The 21094-nt window shown below is 38.8% G+C and overlaps 1 protein-coding gene across 1 annotated transcript in view; it reads right to left on the reverse strand.

Annotated features, from left to right (window-relative positions):
* Positions 1–21094, reverse strand: part of Amun (protein amun) — a 93191-nt gene that overhangs the window by 43097 nt on the left and 29000 nt on the right. The window contains exons 2-3 of the mRNA XM_067149341.2: positions 18194–18290; positions 11356–11515 (exon numbers count right to left, since the gene is read on the reverse strand). Of these exons, the coding sequence (XP_067005442.1) occupies positions 11356–11515; positions 18194–18290 (257 nt within the window). The remainder of the gene's footprint in view (positions 1–11355; positions 11516–18193; positions 18291–21094) is intronic.

Consider the following 21094-nt stretch of genomic DNA (forward strand, 5'->3'; position numbering starts at 1 on the left):
CCAGTGCTTTTTGTAACACCACTCACAACTTATGATTATTTGTATAACTGTCACTGTTGTAGTTTGTAATTTATGAACAAAGTTGTAAAAAATGTCTCATATTTACCCTGACTGACCTACAATCTATTATCCCACAACACCCGGAATACATGTTTTAAAAAAATATGTTTGCTCGAATTTACACATAAACCTAAGTTAAATGTGAATATCTCTTAACCAATGTCTGGCGCTTGGTCTAATGATGCATAACGGCGTCCAACTGTTCTAGGAATTACCGTTTATTATGATGGGTAAAGTAAGTTTGTACTCTGTCCGAAGGCAGGTCCGAACGTCCGCAGATGTGTGCCTGAGCCAGAGTTTACGTGCGGTAGGGTGGCCAGTTACTTTCTGCTCCTCTTAACTTCGGAGATCTCACGGGATTCGGTATTTCAACTCGGCTACGGCTGTTGGCTATTATGATGAAAAGGTATGAAAATAATTATAGTAAATGTTAATTCCAATGCTCTTTCTCTTTGCAGTAAAGTACTTTTTTAGGTTATCAACAGTTTATATAAGGTGTAATAAGGCGAGAAATTTATTGCTGCAAGCCATGTAAACACGCAACGAAAAAGATATAAAAGTTTCTGTAGACGAAAAATGTACGGCTCAATTTGAATAAAATTTGGTATGCAAAGCCAATACTGTACACCCTTTCAAGCTGCTATATCATTAGGTTAAAATTTCAAATGGTTTCATATGAAGCTAATAGTAAAATACGTTGCATGTTTACGATGCTCTCTTGAGCAGGCGACCGGGGAGTTTCCCGTCGCTTGGAGCCACGTGTACAGGAAGAATGCATTATGTGATGCAACACACTGGCCACAGGATTCCTTTTCTAAGTCACGCTAACTTGGAAAGAACATATTTTAGAACAGCAATCGGTGTTCAAACTGAGGCAATTTTTAATAATGCCGCTTACTTACAAGGAACGTTGTAAATGGTTACGCGAGAAGAAAAAGGATGTGGAGGATTTTAAAAGAAAGGAAAGACAATGCAAGAGGAACGAAGGTGACACCTGCCCAGTTACGCATACGCCGCTGACAGGTATGAGAATCGGTGAAGGAACAAAGTTCAGAAGAAACTTGAGGGCTTAGCAACAGTTACTTCCTGTTCTATGGCTTAGCAACAGATACTTCCTGTTCTACAAGTTCAACAACACAACCATCTACATCGATTGCAGAGCCGAGTACGCCATCTGCTTATAAATGCAAACAAACATTGGGGAAAGCTGTAAAGCGTTTGGTGTTGTGTGTGTCCTCCGCGCCTACAATCTCCGCAGCCCGCCCGACACATGGATGTTTCCGGAGACCACGAGGCAGCCTGCAGTGCGCTGACATGATCATCGGTGACGTCAGCCAGCGCTATAAAAGGAACAACGTTTCTCGCCTCTCCAGGACTCCTACAGTGTCCAACGACCAGACTACACCGCAAGTCGGACACGGAGGTACCCTCTTAAAAATGTGTTCTGAATAGATGGACTGATTCCTGGCCATGAGGTTTCACCTCTGGACATTGCCTCATTCATCCTGCATCCCGTAGCCACGTTGAGCACCCATCGAAGCATTCTGCTACTCACTCAAGTCCCCTACAGTGCTCCGACTCCAATCATAGCATTCTGCTATATATTAACATTAGACGCAAGTTCCTTGCAAGTTATACGCCTCCTGTTAGCATTCTGCTAATACGAACTCTCTCTACAAGTTCCACTTGTTATTATACATGACCGACAGTTTTCGACTATCAAGAACATTCTCTCATTTGAACAGACTGTCTCATCAAGACAAGATTGAATGTATATAGGAATCTCATTTATACCAATGTAAATATTATTAAGGCCCTCAGCCTACTACCTTATATTAACATTAAACGTGTGCAACTCAACAAGCTTCAAGAAAAGTTTCGTTCTATTTTATGTACATATTGTATAAATGTGTTGAAGCAATAAACTTTTATGTTGTGCCTTGTATACCAAGTTCCTTGTATACAACATTTGGAACAGGCTTTACCAGTGAGTCCGCGAAAGAAATAGGAAGTTGTTTCTGCAGCGAGTACAAAATTTTGTGCTAGTTCATCTACCTCCGGCAAGCGCACGAAGTCTTCACTTCAAAATCAAGAAATTCTTGAATTTCTCAATCAGGATGATATCAGTTGGCCATCTCCTCGAGCAAGAGATTTTTATTTGGATTGGTTGTTTTATTGGTATTTAGATGAGTCTATACCAGAAGCAGAATGAACAAAAATTGGTCCTTCTGCACAAGCTTTCATTGAAACTGTAGGCTACTTAAGCGTTGAATGTTCAGTTATTTTAAAATGTTTAGATAATTTTACATTCACTGCTCTTGCGAGCAGGCGACCTGGGAGTCTCCCGTCGCTTGGAGTCACGTGCACAGGAATGCATTATGTGATGCAACACACTGGTCACAGGATTCATTTTCTAAGTCACACTAACTTGGAAAGAACGTATTTTAGAACAGCAATCGGTGTTCAAACTGAGGCGATTTTTAATAATGCCGCTTACTCACAAGGAACGTTGTAAATAGTTATGCGAGAAGAAAAAAGGGTGAGGAGGATTTTAAAAGAAAGGATAGGGAATGCAAGGAGAACGAAGATAACACCTCCCCAGTTACGATAAATGTGTGACAATTCATAATTCCTTCCTTACGTGGCAGGTATAACTGACAGAATAGGGCGCATTCTTAAGAAGTAAAATATAATTCCAGTTTTCACCGCAGACCGGAAGCTCAAATCCCTGTTTCGACCAGTCAAAGAGAAGCCACGTCTTGAAACACCGGGCGTAATATGAAATTCCATGTGGTTGTGGTTGTTCATATGTTGGCATGACAAAAAGGCTTGTTAGCACCAGGGTGAAAGAGCACATCAGATCGGTAAAGAATGTCGCTCTTTCATCCTCCACGGAGAACGCTATAAGCCAGTCTGCCATAGCAGAACATTTCTACAGTACAGACCATGAAATCCTCTTTGACCAGGCGAAGGTCATCGCGCCTGTAAAAGAGTTCTATGCTCGTCTTGTGAGGGAAGCCATAGAGATAGAGCTGCGCCCAAATAACATCAACAGGGAAGACGGCTTCAAGTTATCAAATACATGGAGACCTGTACTGCAGAAATACATGCATAACACCACCATGGCACAGCGGGACGCACTCAAACTGTCGACAGAGGGCAGTGCATTAGTAACTTCCCTCCCAACCACCACAGCACAGCGCCACGATCCTTGAGTCCAGTTAGTGGGGTAGACCGTGGATAGTACGGGCATGACTTCCATGTACCTTCTTTGCTCACTGTCGGAGGCAAAACTTCACATGCCCTGATGAAGGCCAATGCAATTTGGCTGAAAGCTTGGCTTTATTGTTAATAAATGTATATATAGTGGCTTTAATTGCCTGCTGTCATTTCTTGATGGATACAGTACTTTTGTATCCATCTCTTGGCACAGGCCAGAGTAAAGTGTAGCTTCCACCGAAGTTCCAGTCTCATCCATGGCTGTGACAATATGGAAGCTGCTGGGGTATGGGTGGTGCTGAGTAATGACATTCAGAGCACGACTAGTGCATCTGAGTGTTATGAAAGGTGTTGCTCATAGGGTCAGTCGTGCTGCAATAGCACTTTCTGACCCAGTGAGGAAAGCAATGGCAAACTACCTCTCTCCTCGTCTTGCCTAGTACGCCTCAGTTTGGTGCTGCCATTGGTTTTTGCGGTTTCCTTATAACTGCGTAACCTTTGGTGGTGCTATTTGAGGATCCAACCAGCCTCTGGGCTGATGACCTAACAGACAGACAGACAGTGGCTTTAATCCAGTTCATTTATTTCTTTATGTTAATACAATGAGCCACGAAAACTTACGTTCATTAATTCATAAAAACACTTTACTTAAGTAGGCCACATGTCAGTATAATTATTATTATTGGAAGGAAGCTTGTAGTTTTAAGTGACCGATAATCTCGCGATCATAAACCAAGGGAAATCCGAACCATCGGACGTGATTTTCACCTCGAAAATCACATATACATTAATCAGGACTCAAACCCAATCCATCTTGATGGTTGCAAGCAGCTTGACCGCTGCGTCATCACACCCCTTCTTTATTATTACTTACTGCAATATTAAATATATATTTTGTCATACAGTGATCGTATTTGACGCGAAGTTTAAGATTTATTAGTCGCTCATGCCATGTCGTCATAGCACTGATTTGAGTGTGTAATTCTGCAACGCTGTCTAGTAAACATGCGATGATCACCTTAAACTATATTACGCAACGTACACATTAGATTTTTTTTGCAAAATGTACCTTTGTCCTTCTTGTAAACAATATCTTAATATAACCAATAAAAGTTACCATGATTTGCGGAATTTAGAAAAAACGTAAAGGCATGTGAAGTTAAAAGTACCTTCCATGTAAACACCAACTGCTACATTTAAAATTTTGTAAAATCGCATACATCAGGTTTACAACAATCAATTGTCAATATACTATTTTCATCATAATTAATGTTTTGTTATTTACGTTATACCATTTTCCTCAATTTATTAATGTAGTAATATTCAGGCTGTGATTTCCTACGTTTCAGATGGCCGATGGTAGGATTATGTTCCCCCTCCATCAGATTCATCAGCCACTTTTCCCATTTTTTTAACAATGTAGGTTCGTTCCCAGTACGCTTTAATTCTACTTTATATTTCAGTCTTGTTTTCATGTTTTGCAATTTTTTACCAACAATTGTTGGACGGAAATATTTAAGTTAAATTTAGCAAGTAGTTCTAAATTGTTGCCAAGGGCAGGTAGCATAGAATTGTCAAATACTGAGACATAGATTTTGGCATTCATGGTTTGAGGAATTAAAACCAGTGAACCAGTGAAAAACAAGCCCACACCATAATGCCTTCTTAAAATTTTACACTAGGAACAATACACTCCAGTGAGTAACGCTTGGTATTCACCAGGTCCATACAAGGCCATCGGATTGCCACAACATGTAGTATGGCTTATCACTCCACAAGATGTTTTTCCATTGTTCTAGAGTCCTCAGGTGACACGTTTTGCACCACTAACTCAGCGGCGAGCGTTCAGTTCAGTGAACCTTGGTTTATGCGCCACAGCTCGCCCATGCAATCCAGGTGCAAAACGCCTTCCGACAAATGGTACTAGCAATGGCATCACTTCCGGCTGCCAATCTAAAGTCTGTGGCCACAGTTTCTAACGAAGCTTGCCAGTACGATTTCACATGTCGAAGGCATTAAGAAATGATATATTAATTATTTTGACATCCCTGGTTGAAGTGGGGTTTTGTAACTTCCTGGCGTTTCCATTTCACCACCACATCACTTACAATTGAACACAGTATCTGAAACTTGTCACAAATCATACGGATAGAATGGCCGAATAGCTAGGCAGCGAAAATTGTGCCCCTTTCAGCCTCATTGTCCTCTCATTTCATGCCCATTTTGACAGCTGCAACTTGGAATTATTTCTACAGAACACTCACAGACTTACACAGGTTCATAACACGCTTGACTGACATATGGGATCAGTCTACTTTGCTTTCTGGGGGTGTCTGATCATTATTTTATTTTATTTATTTATTTACAGAGTTTATGCCCACACTGGAGCACTTAAATCAGACTACAACAAATTTGTCTTCCTTTTCTTCTCCCAAAAAGTCTTGAGTCTGGTTGACCTGGCTGCCCTCTCTGCATCCGTTACAACATATTGTTTCCTCTGTACAGTGGTCAGAGGAAGCCTGATCCATTTATTCTTCAAAATACTTTTCTCGCCTCTGTTTTCTATGGTTTGCATGGTAATATTCAACTCCTCCAAATCACTTTGAACTTCTTTAAACCAATTGTTTTTGATTTACTATTCCAAAAGTAATTAAATAATTGTTTTAAAACTCTTAGTCGAATTATATGACAAAAAAAGGCAATTCTTCTTTTTCTCATCGTGTCTGTGATGGACTCAATTTCCCGATAGATAACCTCATTCGGCAACAATCTCCACTGTCCATCCACCTGATGTTTCTTGTTTATGATCGTCCTGAGTATCCTTCGATCAACTCGTTGTAAGCGTTCTGTTGTTGATCTAGTATTGAGTTCAAATAATGTTTCACAAGCATAAGTTGCTTCTGGTTTAATAACAGAGTTATAATGCCTAAATTTAGCATTAATCGAGACATTTCTTTTTGTATGTAGGCCAAGTTAATCCGTTGTGTCTGCTTCAGTTTATGTATTCTGCTCTGTATTGATGGTTTTTCATTGCAATTCCAAGTGAGATTTTCACCCAAATATTTAAATGTACTTACAATTTCAATTTCTTTATTATTATTTAATAACGGCTCTGAATTTAAAGTTCTGAAAGTAGGCATTATTTTTGTTTTATCATACGAAATTTGCAATCCAACTTTTTTCGCTACATTTGCAAGTTCTTCCAATTGAACTTTAGCCTCTTCGAAACCATTTGCCAGTATCGCAAGATCATCCGCGAATGCCAAGCAATTTAGTTTGATATTTTTTCCAATTTTGACTTTTGGAGGACATACCTTAGTCCACTCTCACATGACCTTTTCCAATACACAATTGAACAATAATGGCGAAAGTCCAACTCCCTGGTGGAGGCCTGTTGTAATTGCAAATGATTTAGATAACTCATTTCTGAATCTAACCTTAGATTGAGTATTCTTAAGAGTCATACCAATCAGGCTAATAAGTTTGGAATGTAGACCAAATTCCTGAAGGACATTCAACAGTGATTCACGACGTATACTATCATACACCTTTTGAAAATCAACAAACGTAATAACTAAATTTTTGTTTCTAGATCTATGATGTTTCATAATACATTTTAAACTGATGATTTGGTCAGGGCAGCTTCTTCCAGGACGAAATCCACCTTGATATTCCCCTAGTTCACAGTCAAGATGACCCTGTATTCTGTTATAGATAATCTTCGATAAAATCTTATATGTAATATCCAATAATGATACTCCCCGATAATTATTTGGATCAGATCTATCACCCTTTTTATGCAATGACTGAATTATTGCCATATTCTACTCTTCAGGCATTGTAGCAGTATTCCAAATATCTATAAGATGTTTATGTAGATTCTGAACGGTTTGGTCATTAGCATTCTTCCATATCTCTGCGACGATTTGGTTCTCTCCCGGTGCTTTATAATTTTTAAGGGAATCAATTGCTGCTCGTACTTCATTATAAACGAGCGGTGTAACCTTTTCTAAAGGTATCCTATTTTTTGGATGTGTGTCATATTGCAGATATTCTGAAGGTTCCTCACTGTTAAGTAAGTTCTCAAAATATCTAGCTAAAATTTCCGCATTATCTTGATTAGTATGTGCCTGTTTTCCATTAGTATCTCTCATTAAAGTGTTGGGGGAGTATAATCTGTTTGGTATTGCCGAAATGTTTCATAGTAATCTCTTATGCTTCGTCAATAGAGTGTAACATCTCTGTGTGATTTCTCTTAACCTGTAACTTCTTTGATAACTACCAAATAAATAATAATAATAAAATAAAATATAAATAATTAACATAAATGAAAATATTCAAAAACTTCATAAAATTAATAAGCATAATTAACCGAAATGTCCGTAGTATGGGCGCCAGAGTTCACCAGAATGGATCCCTCGAATTTAGATAAAAGCATGATAAACTTTATATCCCAGGGCGTGTACATAATGCTGCGTACTGGTACATCTGCTGCAGGCCTTACCTAACCTCCTGAAAACGACTAATTAGGTAGGAACTGCACCTAGGTTCATCAATAACACTGATTCTAAAATAGCTAACTATATTCTGAACAAATTCCGTGCATGAGCACCTCATCAACATACAACACTATACATATAATACACACATAAAATATTGCTGGAAGACTCCATATTTACAACAATAATGAAAATCATGGGAAAATGAAAGCGAGAACTAAGCTACCATTTGTAGATAGTCCGATGAACAATGTACATGTATGAAGATAAATACCCTTCACTGACTCTATATCAATTCGACTTACTGATTCTCATAATCGGCAGTTACCACATCACACAGATACTGTACCTTGTACTACTGTGTTCACATATTTTAACACTTGTTGTAAAGATATATACACACGTCTGTCGATCCTCAACATAAATTATGGAAAGTCTGAGATAGCCTTCACCAACATATAATGCCAGGTCGCCACAAGTGCTACAATACTTAATGCGCAAGCACTCTCCACAATCAGCCACTTTCAAAGAACATAACAAGACTACGCTCCACGAACGTTTGAAGTCCAGTCCATTGCAGCCGTGTCACTCCAGTACCGTGTATCAGCACCACTTCCTTCCCGTACAGTGTGTCAGTTGTAGTTCTCTTATACAGTGTCATTGGTTGTAGTTATCTTCCTTCTCGTTCCTTTACAATCACCTTTACAATGTCCCTTGTTGCCGCCGTATGATCAACGTTTATAGACATCAACATCCCCCTCCTCTCAGATGATACGTCTGGATTGGTGCTTGCCAGTCAATCATGAGTGAACCTCTTGTCAAGACCTAGCTCCCAAGAGATAAACAAACTCTGGGGTTTGCCTCGGATGAGTCAACGAACTTCCCTAATACAACAACAAGCTCATCTCATCAGGCTGGGATATATACATGACTCCTGAATTTCCCGACACAAGTACATCACAACAAACACTGGGATAGCCATATGACTCAACCAAATTACCAGAGTTATTAAAGCAATGTTTTCCCACTCGTGCAAAACAAATTACTCATACCTACATATGTGGATATCTTCCAGCTTACCAATATAAATGGCAAAATATACAAATGAAATACTGATAATAATGATAATAATGATGATGATAATAATAATAATAATAATAATAATAATAATAATAATACTGACAATAATATCTCTATCTTCTACATATAATTCAGGGGTGTGATATATGTACTATCACAAACCCTTCGGATGATTTTAGCCTATGTCATCTAGCAGTAACAAGTTCTTCGTGTGACTGTTCTGTTTTCCGTTGTTGATTAATCAACCATGCCTTGTGTCGGTGTTGAATCGATGCATTGCACTCCTCATTCCACCAAGCATGTTTTTTCCTCTTTTTAACGGGAGCGTTTTCCTCAGCAATGGTTTTTAGCTTGTTAATTACCGTTCCCAAATCATCACTTAGATATGTTTTAGATTGTTCATAATATAATTTATTATTAATGAGATAGCTAGGGTCATATGTTTTCTTCCTATTACATTTGGAGAGAATGCGTTTCTTTTTTGGAGTTAATTTTATTTTAATTTTGGACAAATAATGATCTGAATCTATGTCCACTCCACGGAGGACCCTCACATTGTAAATTTCCTTATGATAGTTCTTATCTATAGCTACATGATCAATTTGGAACCCCCCTAATTTAACATTAGGGCACTTCCAAGTCATCAGTTTATGTGGTCGTCGTTTGAATCGTGTGGTTTCCAAAAGTAGCCCATGATCAATACAAAGATCGATCAATCTCTGACCATTCCTGTTAGATGATGAGCTGGCCACTTACCTACAATATTACGAAACTTTTTCTCACGGCCTATTTTAGCTCTGAAATCGCCAAGCATGATTTTAATATGGTTATCGGAAATGGATGATAATAGTTGGTCTAGTTCTTCGCAAAATTTGTCTGTGTCTTCCCTGTTGGTCCTGTTTTTTTCATTCGTTGGAGCATGGACGTTTATCAATGTGTACGTTTTATTCTCTACTTTGATTGTCATCAATGCCGTTCGGGGGGAGGTGGAAGAAAAATCTTCAATTGAATCTAAGATACTAGTATGAACCAAAAAGCCGACTCCAAACTTAGGAACACTCTTTAGTACTCTTTCACCTGGGGGACCCTTGTATAGGCGATATCCCCCTGACTCAAGGGGGTCTTGATCCGTATTACGCAATTCTTGAAGAGCAGTTATCAGTATCTCATGTTGATCTAAGACGTCTGTGAGGTTTTAATTTGCCCACGTTCATTAATGAATTTACGTTCACTGTAGCGAAATATTAGAACTGTCCTGATTTATTAAATTTAAGTTTCCTCTTGATCGGATGGGTCTGCATGTTGTTTAATGGGTTGCAGGCGCTCCAACTCGCCTTGGTCTTCCATTTGACACCCCACCGTATCCGAATGGTGTCTTTGTTTGGATCTGATGATCGTGTGTATCCAAACCGGTGGATATTTCATTAGAAGACTAATCATAATAGGCTGATTGTCTGATCAATGATCAATACATTTCTGACCGAAGTCAGGGCTTACAATGCCAGATGTGATCTGGCAAGGTGATGAATGGTGAATGATGGGCGATGAAAGATGAATTGTGAAGAAGGCTTTTTGCCTTATTTCATCCTAGTTGTTCAGGACTGGGAGTAGGCATTTCCTCCATACCCCGCGAACGTTATGGTTTTCCCGCCAATACTCGGGTAGCTGACTGCAGTGGTTTCCCACTGGGCGATGGGGTCGCCACATCCCTACGCCAGTCTGATCATTAATGACAATGTAGTGTATACGGTAATAAATGTACACAGATTAATTTGTATTAATGTTGAAAACATTTCTTAGCAGACAAAGTAGGGATCCCCATACTACGAAAAACATAAAATTAAGCAAGTTCCTCAACTGTGCCGAAAGTTAAAGGGCTTGGAACGGTTTCGAACCGTGAGTCTTGGATAGCTCTATCAAACTAAACAATTTACAAAAATCACTTCCGGCCCAAATGCAGTTCCGGAAAAACAGCCTAAAATCGCTGGTTTCTTTACTAGTTTTCTTTTTTTTATTCCAATCCTAGCCTAATTAACTTATTTACATAATTCTTTCTATAATGAGTTCCTTGGTTCAATACCCTCAGGTGTTTTTTGACTTTTTTTAAAATGTCCACACCGAATGTTGTTATAAGGGCTTTCTGTATTGACTCACATCAGCGCTCGTAGTGGTGCTTAAGTGAAACAACGCATCAACTCGCATAAACGCTCGTACTGGTAGAAAAAGGCAAACTGCTAATCTAATCAACCGGATAATGATTAAGAAAAGGATTGTACTTTTTAGGAATAAATAAAGAATGTATTCTAATACTTTATTATATTTTATTTACCTAAAATTCGTAGCTCATATCTCTAGGATGTTTTCAAGATTGAATTGCTTGTCTGAAGGGCTAGAACTGCGGATTTTTATTTTCCTTCAAATTATAACCAATATTAGCACCATTTTAATGCAAAGGAATGCAGAGCTTTATCACTCTTACAATACAAAGAAAACATACCTGATGCCATCGTTGTTCCAACTCCCTTCAAGTTGCTAAGAGCAGTGATGGCTTGTTCCAGGTTGGGCAGTTTGCGGAATGCCTTCTTTGTTTCCACCATAACAGCACGAGGAGTATTCACTTTTACTAGGTACGACAGTTGAGGATAGAATTTGCCCCGCTATAAGTGACATAAAACAGAATTTTCCAGATTATTCTACCAATAAGATAAGAGCCAAAAAATGTCTACAAATAATATTTAAATAACCTTTTCCAGGTTGACAATTTATGCAAGAAATTCTCGTAATGTGCTGAACAGAAAATCTCTCTATAACACAATTTTTAAACAAGATATGTATTTAGAGAAAGAAGCAACTGGTTTGATCAAAGGCCACAGTGACTTCTGATAGCAATCTGAGAGTGGTCTCCTAATCATATATCATTTTCTACTCACACCACAAAAATACAGGGATGGAACTACTATTTTAGTATGAATAATAATTTTTAAAATGACAAGGTTTGATTTTCTTTTCCGCATGATATAAGGCCAAAATATGTTGACGTTTCAACAATTTGTCAGTAGCTCTTGTCAAGCCTGTCGTTTGACATTGGGTGTTAAAGCAATAATAATAATAATAATAATAATAATAATAATAATAATGTTTAAATGGTCTCAGTTGCTTAAATGCAAAGTCTTCTGAAGAGGCAATCTTTCCACTTATGCAGTCTTCTGAAGAGGCTATCTTTCCAATTTGACAGGTCATCTGTTATTCATTCAGCACTTTAATAATAGTAACTTGCATTTAACTTCTCACTGAATAATTTTATTACTTATTCAGTAAATCTTACATGCAAGTGCTCATTTAAACTAATTTTGTTCATTGTATAGTGCTTGCTTCCCGGTTATCTAAGATGGCAAGATCAAGCAATACTAAGAGATGCATTTGTGTTAATATATTGTAATATGCACTTAACCTCTGTTATGGTACCATTATTCCAAAATGACACAGTGATGCATGTCACTGCTCTACAGCAGACCTAGCAAACCTAACACCATTGGGGTCGGAAAGGATCAAGAGTTGACTAAAGAAGGTCAGATAGGAAAGGTGAAAATGAAGAATGGAAGTAAGTGGAGGAAATGTCATCTCTTGACAGACAGACAGACAGACAGACAGACAGACAGACAGACAGACAGACAGACAGACAGACAGACAGACAGACAGACAGACAGACAGACAGACAGACAGACGATACTGCAGATGTATTCTGCCGGCCTCACACACGGGGATTCTTTTCTTAAGCCTTGCAATTTTCTTTGCAAACCACTAAAGCCAATGGGGTTGGGATGTACAGTAGTGCCGTACGTAAAATATTTTTTGTCTACTGTTTGCATAAAGAAGCTATACTAAATAAATGGATAGCTTCTACAGTAGTCCCTGTGTACAAGGGAAAGGGCGATAATCATAAAGCAAATAATTATAGGCTAAACAGCTTGACATGTGTTGCATGTAAGCTATGGGAAAACATTATTGTTGGTTATGTTAGACACGTTTGCAAAATTACTAACTGGTTTGACAGAAGGGAGTTCGAGTTTTGGAAAGGTTATCCCTGTGAGGCTCAACTTGTAGGATTCCAGCAAGATGGAGCAGATATTTTAGATTCAGGAGGTCAAATGCACTATCAGTATTGATCTATCAAAGGCTTTTGATAGAGTAGATCATGGAAGACTGTTGACGATAATCAGGACAACTCGACTACACAAAAGAAAGGCTGAATGGGTGACTACATTTCTAGAAAATGATGATGCTGATGATGATGCTTGTTGTTTTAAGGGCCTAACATCGGAGGTCATTGGCCCCTTTCTAGAAAATAGAACTCAGAGAATTAGAGTAGGCGAAACGTTATCAGATCCTATAACCATTAAGAGGCGAATTCCTCAAGGCAGTATTACTGGACATTTATGTTTTCTTATACCGGGTGTCTCACCTAGGAGTCATCAGGCACATTTCTCCGGTGTTTGGGAGGATATTTTCAATTTTGCTTTTGTAATGTGGAAGCAGAGTCAGCCCAAACAAGGAATGCTTATCAGGCCACTCCGCTCAGTAATGTATTACTCCAAGTAAATACTAGTGTTTCCACTTCCAGGAAAATGCGAGAATTTCTATTCACAGACCACAGCCGATTCCTTCCAACCCTTAACCTATTGAGCAGTACTGCCGTCTATTTACGGCAGTGTTGCGCGTGGCCCACGGGAGTACTGCCGTCTATTTACGTTCTCGAAGTTTGCGTCTGAATAGTAACGCTGTCTATTCATGTCTCATGCTGAATGTTTGAAATTGTTTCAAAACATCATACTGGCGGGTTTTAGAACAATTTTGGGGATGTTTGACATGTTCAGCGAAGTTTATTCCATGTTCTGTCACATCTCGCATGTTCTGTGATGAAGTTCTGTCCCAGCATCTGTAGTCACGTAACCTAATTTCTTACGAGATTGTGCCACGAATTACGAAAACACCCGGAAACTGTTTTTTATTGTTGTTTCCTGTGAGTGCATTGTACAACTATTCCTTGACAATACACATAATTTTTCCTTTCCCTCACCTCCGGTTTCCATAGAAACAAACACTCTCCGATAGTAAATAAATACACGTGGTAATGGCGGGATCAAGTCGAGGATGCAGGCTTGCTCTGCAAGATATAAGTAATATTTTGACTAACGAGGAGTCTGGCGATGAAACTGATATTTATGATGGTGATAGTGATTGTACTGTGCCCGATGAGAGTGAAATTGGTGATTCCTTGTAAGACGACAACACGGAAACTGAGGACGAAGTGCAACCTGCTGTCACAAAGACGGCTAAGCTGTCAGCTGTTCAAACCGAAGAAAGAAAGTGGAGTTCTGTAGGTAGGTTTCTTCCTACGCTTTCTGCTCATTTTGATAAATCAAATTCAGGTGTTAGTTATAATCTTCATGTGAATGAAAACGACAGTGAGTCAAGACTTGAAGTGTCGATTTTCCAAGAAGTTGTTGATCATAATATTATAAACTTGATAGTGTCAGAAATGAACAAGTACTTCTTATTTGTTACGGAAAATACGGACATAAAGAAAAAGTCAAAGTTACGTAAGTGGCAAGGCATAACCGTGGAGACTCTTTATGTCTTCCTGGCAACTGTTTTGTTGATGGGCCTTGTGAAGAAAAACAGGATGAAAGACTGTTGGTCAACAAATAAATTGATTGAAACTCCGAAGTTCGGTAAAGTAATCTTTCTCAACAATTTTTCCCTCATTCTAAGACTGCTTCACTTTTCTGACAACAACCTACAACCCTCAGGTGACAGACTTTACAAAATTAGGCCTATAATAAATTCTTTCAGAGAGAGATTCTAATCTATAATCTATCCCTTCCAAAATACCTGTGTTGACAAGAGCTTAGTTGCTTGGAAAGGTCGCCTAAAATGGAAACAATACATTCCATCAAAGCGACACAGGTTTGTACACTATGTGATCAAAAGTATCCGGACATCCCCAAAAACATATGTTTTTCATCTTGGGTGCATTGTGCTACCACCTACTGCCAGGTACTCCATATATGCGACCTCAGTAGTCATTAGACATCGTGAGAGAGCAGAACGGAGCACTCCGTAAAACTCAGGACTTCAAACGTGGTTATGTGATCGGGTGTTACTTGTGTCAGAAGACTGTATGCAAGATTTCCACACTCCTAAACATCCTTAGGTCCACTGTTTCTGATGTGATAGTGAAGTGGAAACGTGAAGGGACACGTACAACACGAAAGCGTACAGGCCGACTTCGTCGCCACAAACTTGTACGTCACGTTCAGCCAGGTGTCCGGATACTTTTGATCACAGTGTATAAAGGTGTTTATACTTTGCGACTGTGAAACTGGGTTCATCCTTGATTTTATTGTTTATACTGGAAAAGATATGGAAATTGAACACGATGAAAAACTCTGACTGTCTGGGTCAATTGTCAAAACTCTGACAGCACCTTACATTGGTAAAGACCACAACCTGTATGTCTACAAGTGGTACACAAGCCCAGGTCTTTTTGAGTACTTACACAAGGTGAATACTGGAGCTTGTGGCTCAGTCAGAAAAAACAGACAAGGGATGCCACACTTCCCAAAGAAAATTCAAAAGGGAGAATGTACTTCATGGCACACCAATGATATGCTGGCGCAAAGATGGCATGACAAAAGGGTTGTTACCATGCTAACTAGCATACACGAGAACGTGAAGGTAGAAACAGATGAAACAGATCACGCCACAGGGCACAATAAAAAGAAACCCTTGAGTGTATTAGATTATAATGAGAACATGGGCCCAACTGACAGAGCTGATATCCAAGTAAGCTTCACTGCAAATGTCAGGAAAACACTGAAATGGTATGTGAAGTTGTTATTTTACCTGACAAGACATTTCAGAGCTGAACTCGTACATTATTTACAAGGTAAAGACTGGAAAAAGTCCACAGCTACTTGACTTCCGTCTCTGCCTTATAGATCAGCTACTAGAGGAATTTATAGTGGAGAGGAAACCAACAAAAGGAGGTCGACCGCCTTCAGGAGGAGACTGCTTGAGACTTTCTGGGCGTCATTTCCCTAAACCAGTACTTCCAATGCAATCAAAGCAGAAACCACAATGGCAGTGTTTTGTGAGTCAGCACACAAAGAAGAGACCGCCCAAAAGAACAGACACTAGGTGGATGTGTACTGAGTGTGATAGACCCCTGTGTGTACACCCCTGTTTTGAAGAGACCCTAAAGACATTTTGATGGGTGAAACTGTTGTAAAGTCAAGTCAGTGTGTTGTAAAGGATACAAACTTGATCACATATAGAAGGTATTTAAGGTATCAGTTATGTACCATAAGTGTAAATTATGTAACTTTATTAATAGAGAAAAGTTAGAATCAAAATAACTTAAAATCAACAATTCAAAATTTTCAAGGAAAAACTCACTCCTGGTGGTCTGTGTCACCAAAAACTCACTGATCAAAAGGTTAACCCAATTTCATTCACGATCATTCATTTCATCATTATCTCCTCAACCGAGGTTGGTGGCAAGAAGGCCATCCAGCCATAAAAACATGCTATATGCATTCATCTTATCTCATCTACAACCCCGTATTAAAAAGCAGGACTAAGGGGTAGACATACATATCATCGCTGCGCGAGCAATACTTCGTATCCCACAAGGCTCTTTCTATCCATTATATTCCTTAAGACTGGTAACGTCTTCCAGCCACACATGGATATGCAGTCCATCAAAACTGTTCTTTTTGTTCATTTGTAAAGGAAAATGAACCTTATTGCATCGTACTGCAGGAATGTGGTATTTTCATGAAGTATTTATGCACTCTTACAGTATAATGCATTTAAGGTTAATTTTCCTTTACTCATTAGCACAGGGAAATGAACCAATGAACACTGTTCTGATGGACTGCATATCCATGTGCGGCTGGGAGACATGACCAGTCTTAAGGAGGGTAATGGATAGGAAAAGCATTGTGGGATATGAGGTACTGCTTGCACAGTTTGTGTAATACATTCAGAATAGTTTGCAAGTCAAACTTTGTGTTGGTTAGAACAACACTGTCAACTGCAGATTGAAGTTCAATAACCGAGGTTGAGGATACTTTTGATACTGGCACTGTCTGCTATATACACGCTCCCCGCCACTGCACACCGTACACATTCAAACACTCCAAGTAGGATTCATGTGCCATATAGAGTAAGCTGATGAAAGCATCCAACAAACTCTTCCTATGATTCGACTGTAGTCTCATACACAAGGCTCTTCAATTACCACCCCCTTCCCCCCCACACACACAAAGTTGAGTGAGGTGAAGATGAGAGCTTGTACTGCAGCGGTAGGGTGCACTTTTAAATAATTTTTGTGAAGGATTACAATGAAATTGAAATGTAGTAATTTAAATCCTGGCCCATGGTTATTTAAGAAAACATATCTGGTTTGATTTCTTTATCCCCTCAAGTTTCAGTACTGTATTTTGTTACATCTGATATATAATTTTCATCAAGCAAGTCTTGACACTTCCTCTTGACGAATTCTACAGACTCTTCAGTGGGTGAGACTATCGTTGATTTAAATGCTGATCTTTGCTCTTCAATGTCTATTGGATTTCAGATGGTAGTAATTCAGAAGTGTCTGAAAGTCTGATTTAGTTGTCTCATCTTTAAAATAATTAAGTTCTCTTGTCACAGATTAATACGAATGGAAAATTCTAAATTCCCATGGAGGGAATTAGGTATTTTTCACCAATAGAGCACGTCAAAAATGTTGAAACAGATCAGATGTAGGGCTTTTCAGGCGTTTGCTCTATTAATCAGCGTAATATCTGATCCGTTTTAACATTTTTGACATGCTCTATTGGTGAAAAAACATCTAATTCCCTCCATGGGAATGTAGAATTTTCCATTCGGAATTGCTACACGGGCAATAATTCTATTGTGGTGATTTATCTCCCGTATGCAGTTATCAGACTGTGCCTCTTATAAGGGCTTCTGATAAGCCACCTGCATACACCCCAGCGTCAGTGGGTAGGACCTGACACATCCCACTCTGATGAGTCTAGTGTCAGACCTAAGACGAAATGCTGGTTAATAGAGCAAACGCCTCAAAAGCCTTATATCTGATCTGTTTTAACAGATTAATACCTCAAATGCCTTTGAAATGCAATGCAGTTTGTTGTCAAAATAACTCTCCTCCAAATTAATGTTCTAAAATTGTACAACAGGCATTCTAAATTAAAAATAATATTTCTCTTCCAGTGCATTTAGAAGGTGGATCTTCATATGCTATCATATTTAATACTTACAGTTTGTTTCCATTTCATGGTTTGTACTAATTCTTCGTGTATGAGATGTGCATCCTTCCCCCGAGATTTGATTTTCTTTGGAAGTTCATTTTGATACCTGGAAAAATGAAAGTGAACGCAATTCAACAAATCGGTAATTTACGCAAATAAAACACCCATCTTTTTTGATGAACTTAAGAATAAATTACAACTATCAACAATTACAAAATACACCATTCATATGGCTCACACATCCCGAGCTTTTTTACCAAATGTCCTACCACCCCCTAAACGTCTGGCGGGACAGCCAAATGTCCCACTTTTGAGAAACTGTCCCTATTTTCTCCTGATTTGTTACAAATAACACTGACATGAGAGAATAATATATTTTTTCTCAAAAAGACTTAGTGCACTATGAAATTTTGCAACTAATCTAACCCCAGTGTAGGAGAGCACCACAAGATACAGCAGTGTGATCGTCAAGTTAAAAATATAAATAATAACCATGCTGAGAAATCTGACACAAATGATATCTTCCTCTATGATTCTTGGCCAAAGAGTACTATCTTCTGAAACTTAAATTTTAGGGGTGTAGGGGTGGGCTGGAGAGAAAAATGTGCCCCACTTTTTGATGCAAGAAAACAAGGTCACATTTCTCGTACAGCCCTAAAAGGACGTTTGGTCTCCCACAACAAAATGGCCCAGTCGAATGGTCTAGAGCAGTGGTCCCAATATTTTGAACACTACAACCCCCATTTCTGCTGGCTTGAAGAGACAATCCACCCTTCATTTCCAACACTGGCAAAACTGTGAGTTATCATGCATGCTTATTTACATCAATTACAAATTCAAAACATTCACTGTTGTGATCATTTCTCAACCAGGACAATAAACTTACCAGTGTAATTTATGCTTGTGCTTGAAAATTACATATTTATGATATTTTAAAATAGATTAATATTTCAAAACAATAGTTTTCTCTAATTCTCAAGATGAATCAAAGCAAATGAAAAAATGTAAAAAAAAAATAATCGCTCATATCTCAAATTAGGATTTACAGTATATGAAGACCAGCTGTTTATTTATCTTCAAAACCTTCATCTTCTCAGACACGGCTTGTCCCACTTTGCCATATGCGCAACCCAAATCATTCACCACTCTCAGTACAAGCTGTAACTGCTGCACTAGAGGCACTTCCGACTTTTCCAGAGCGGTTATGGCAGTAGGAAGAAATCCAAAATTTGCTTTTATGTAAGCAAGTTTCCCTACAATTTCACTATCTGCCATAAGTTATTGCACTGCTTTGATTGATGCGGCTTCAGTGCTGTTGAATGAATCCACACTTTGTTTCATCGCTTGTAAGTTCTCGCTATAATACATGCAGGCTTCAATCCAGGTTCCCCATCTTGTCAAAACAGGAGGAAGTGGAATGTCTGGAGCTCCTGATTTGAAAATTGAAACTCTAGAGGGTACTTTCAAAAATACCTTTTCCACACATCGTATTAACTGGTCAACTTCTGGAAAATGACCACGAACCTCCTCCATGACGCAGAGTAAAGCATGGAGCAAACAGGTTAAATGCACCCGTTTACAGTAGACCACGAAGCTAATTAGTAGCCTTGACTATGTAGGGGGCTGCATCCATTACACACTGTCATGCCGAATGCCATCAGGGCACAACGTCAATGATTTATCAAGAACTTTTTTCTTGCTAAGGGCTTTACGTCGCACCGACACAGATAGGTCTTATGGAGACGATGGGATAGGAAAGGCCTAGGAGTTGGAAGAAATCGGCCGTGGCCTTAATTAAGGTACAGCCCCAGCATTTGCCTGGTGTGAAAATGGGAAACCACGGAAAACCATCTTCATGGCTGCCGATAGTGGGATTCGAACCTACTATCTCCCGGATGAAAGCTCACAGCCGCACGCCTCTACACGCACGGCCAACTCGCCCGGTTATCAAGAACTTTGCTGATGAGTTGTTCACTTTTTGTAAATGCTCACAATAGTGTAGAAAGTGTTCCCCAGGAACATCCTCGTTCAGTGTTCCATCAATACACATTTTTTTCCCCAACTCTTTTCCTTATTTCTTAAAAAGGTTTTTCATAGCATCGTCTAACGTAGATTTTCCTTAACATAGAAGAATCCGGTATGGATTTGCCCGTGTACTTCTCTAAGAAGTTGTTCAACTTAGGATGGTTTAACTTACTCAATGGGATATCGGCACAAAGAAACACTCTACTCTTCTCCAAGAAGCTTCTGTTGTAGTAATGTTCGTTCATCCTGAAGTCGTTGCAGACTACATTTGTGTTTCTCATGCAATACATGTTGTTCCACCATAAACCTTTTTACAGCGACACTCTTACGTCACAAAGTTTGCAGTATTGTCCTGTCAGAGGTGAAGACCCTTTCTCCATATTGCAAAACAAATTGTTTTAGTTTAACAGACACACTTTACTTCACTTTAGGCATATCGTAACTTCCCGTCTAAAGAACAGCACTTCTGGCTCGAAGAAATACCACAAACTCCATTACTCATTGCTAACTGCAGCCTTCTACCACTGCGAGGCAAATGATCTTCCTTGTACGGGCGAATCCATTATATGCATACTTTTGGGAATAGGGGAAGAGGGTATCCGTCTCCTGGAAAATATATGTTATGCTTCTATGAAATAAAACAAAATATTCAAGATGGAAATTTAGTAAAATACAGAATTAAAATAGTTAAACATGAAAAAATTAATCCTTCTTTCTTGAAAATAGTAGAAAATGACCAAATTGACCTAAAATTTCCTCCAAAAATGCCCCATCCCTCAAAAATTGTAAAAAAAAAAAAAAAAACTAACAAATAGACTTCATTGAACTCATTCTTTCATGAGAAGACATATATATTGAGCAACATGTGAGACTTACAAAAAAATG

The sequence above is a fragment of the Anabrus simplex genome, chromosome 6 (assembly GCF_040414725.1).
Source record: "Anabrus simplex isolate iqAnaSimp1 chromosome 6, ASM4041472v1, whole genome shotgun sequence".
NCBI lineage: Eukaryota > Metazoa > Arthropoda > Insecta > Orthoptera > Tettigoniidae > Anabrus > Anabrus simplex.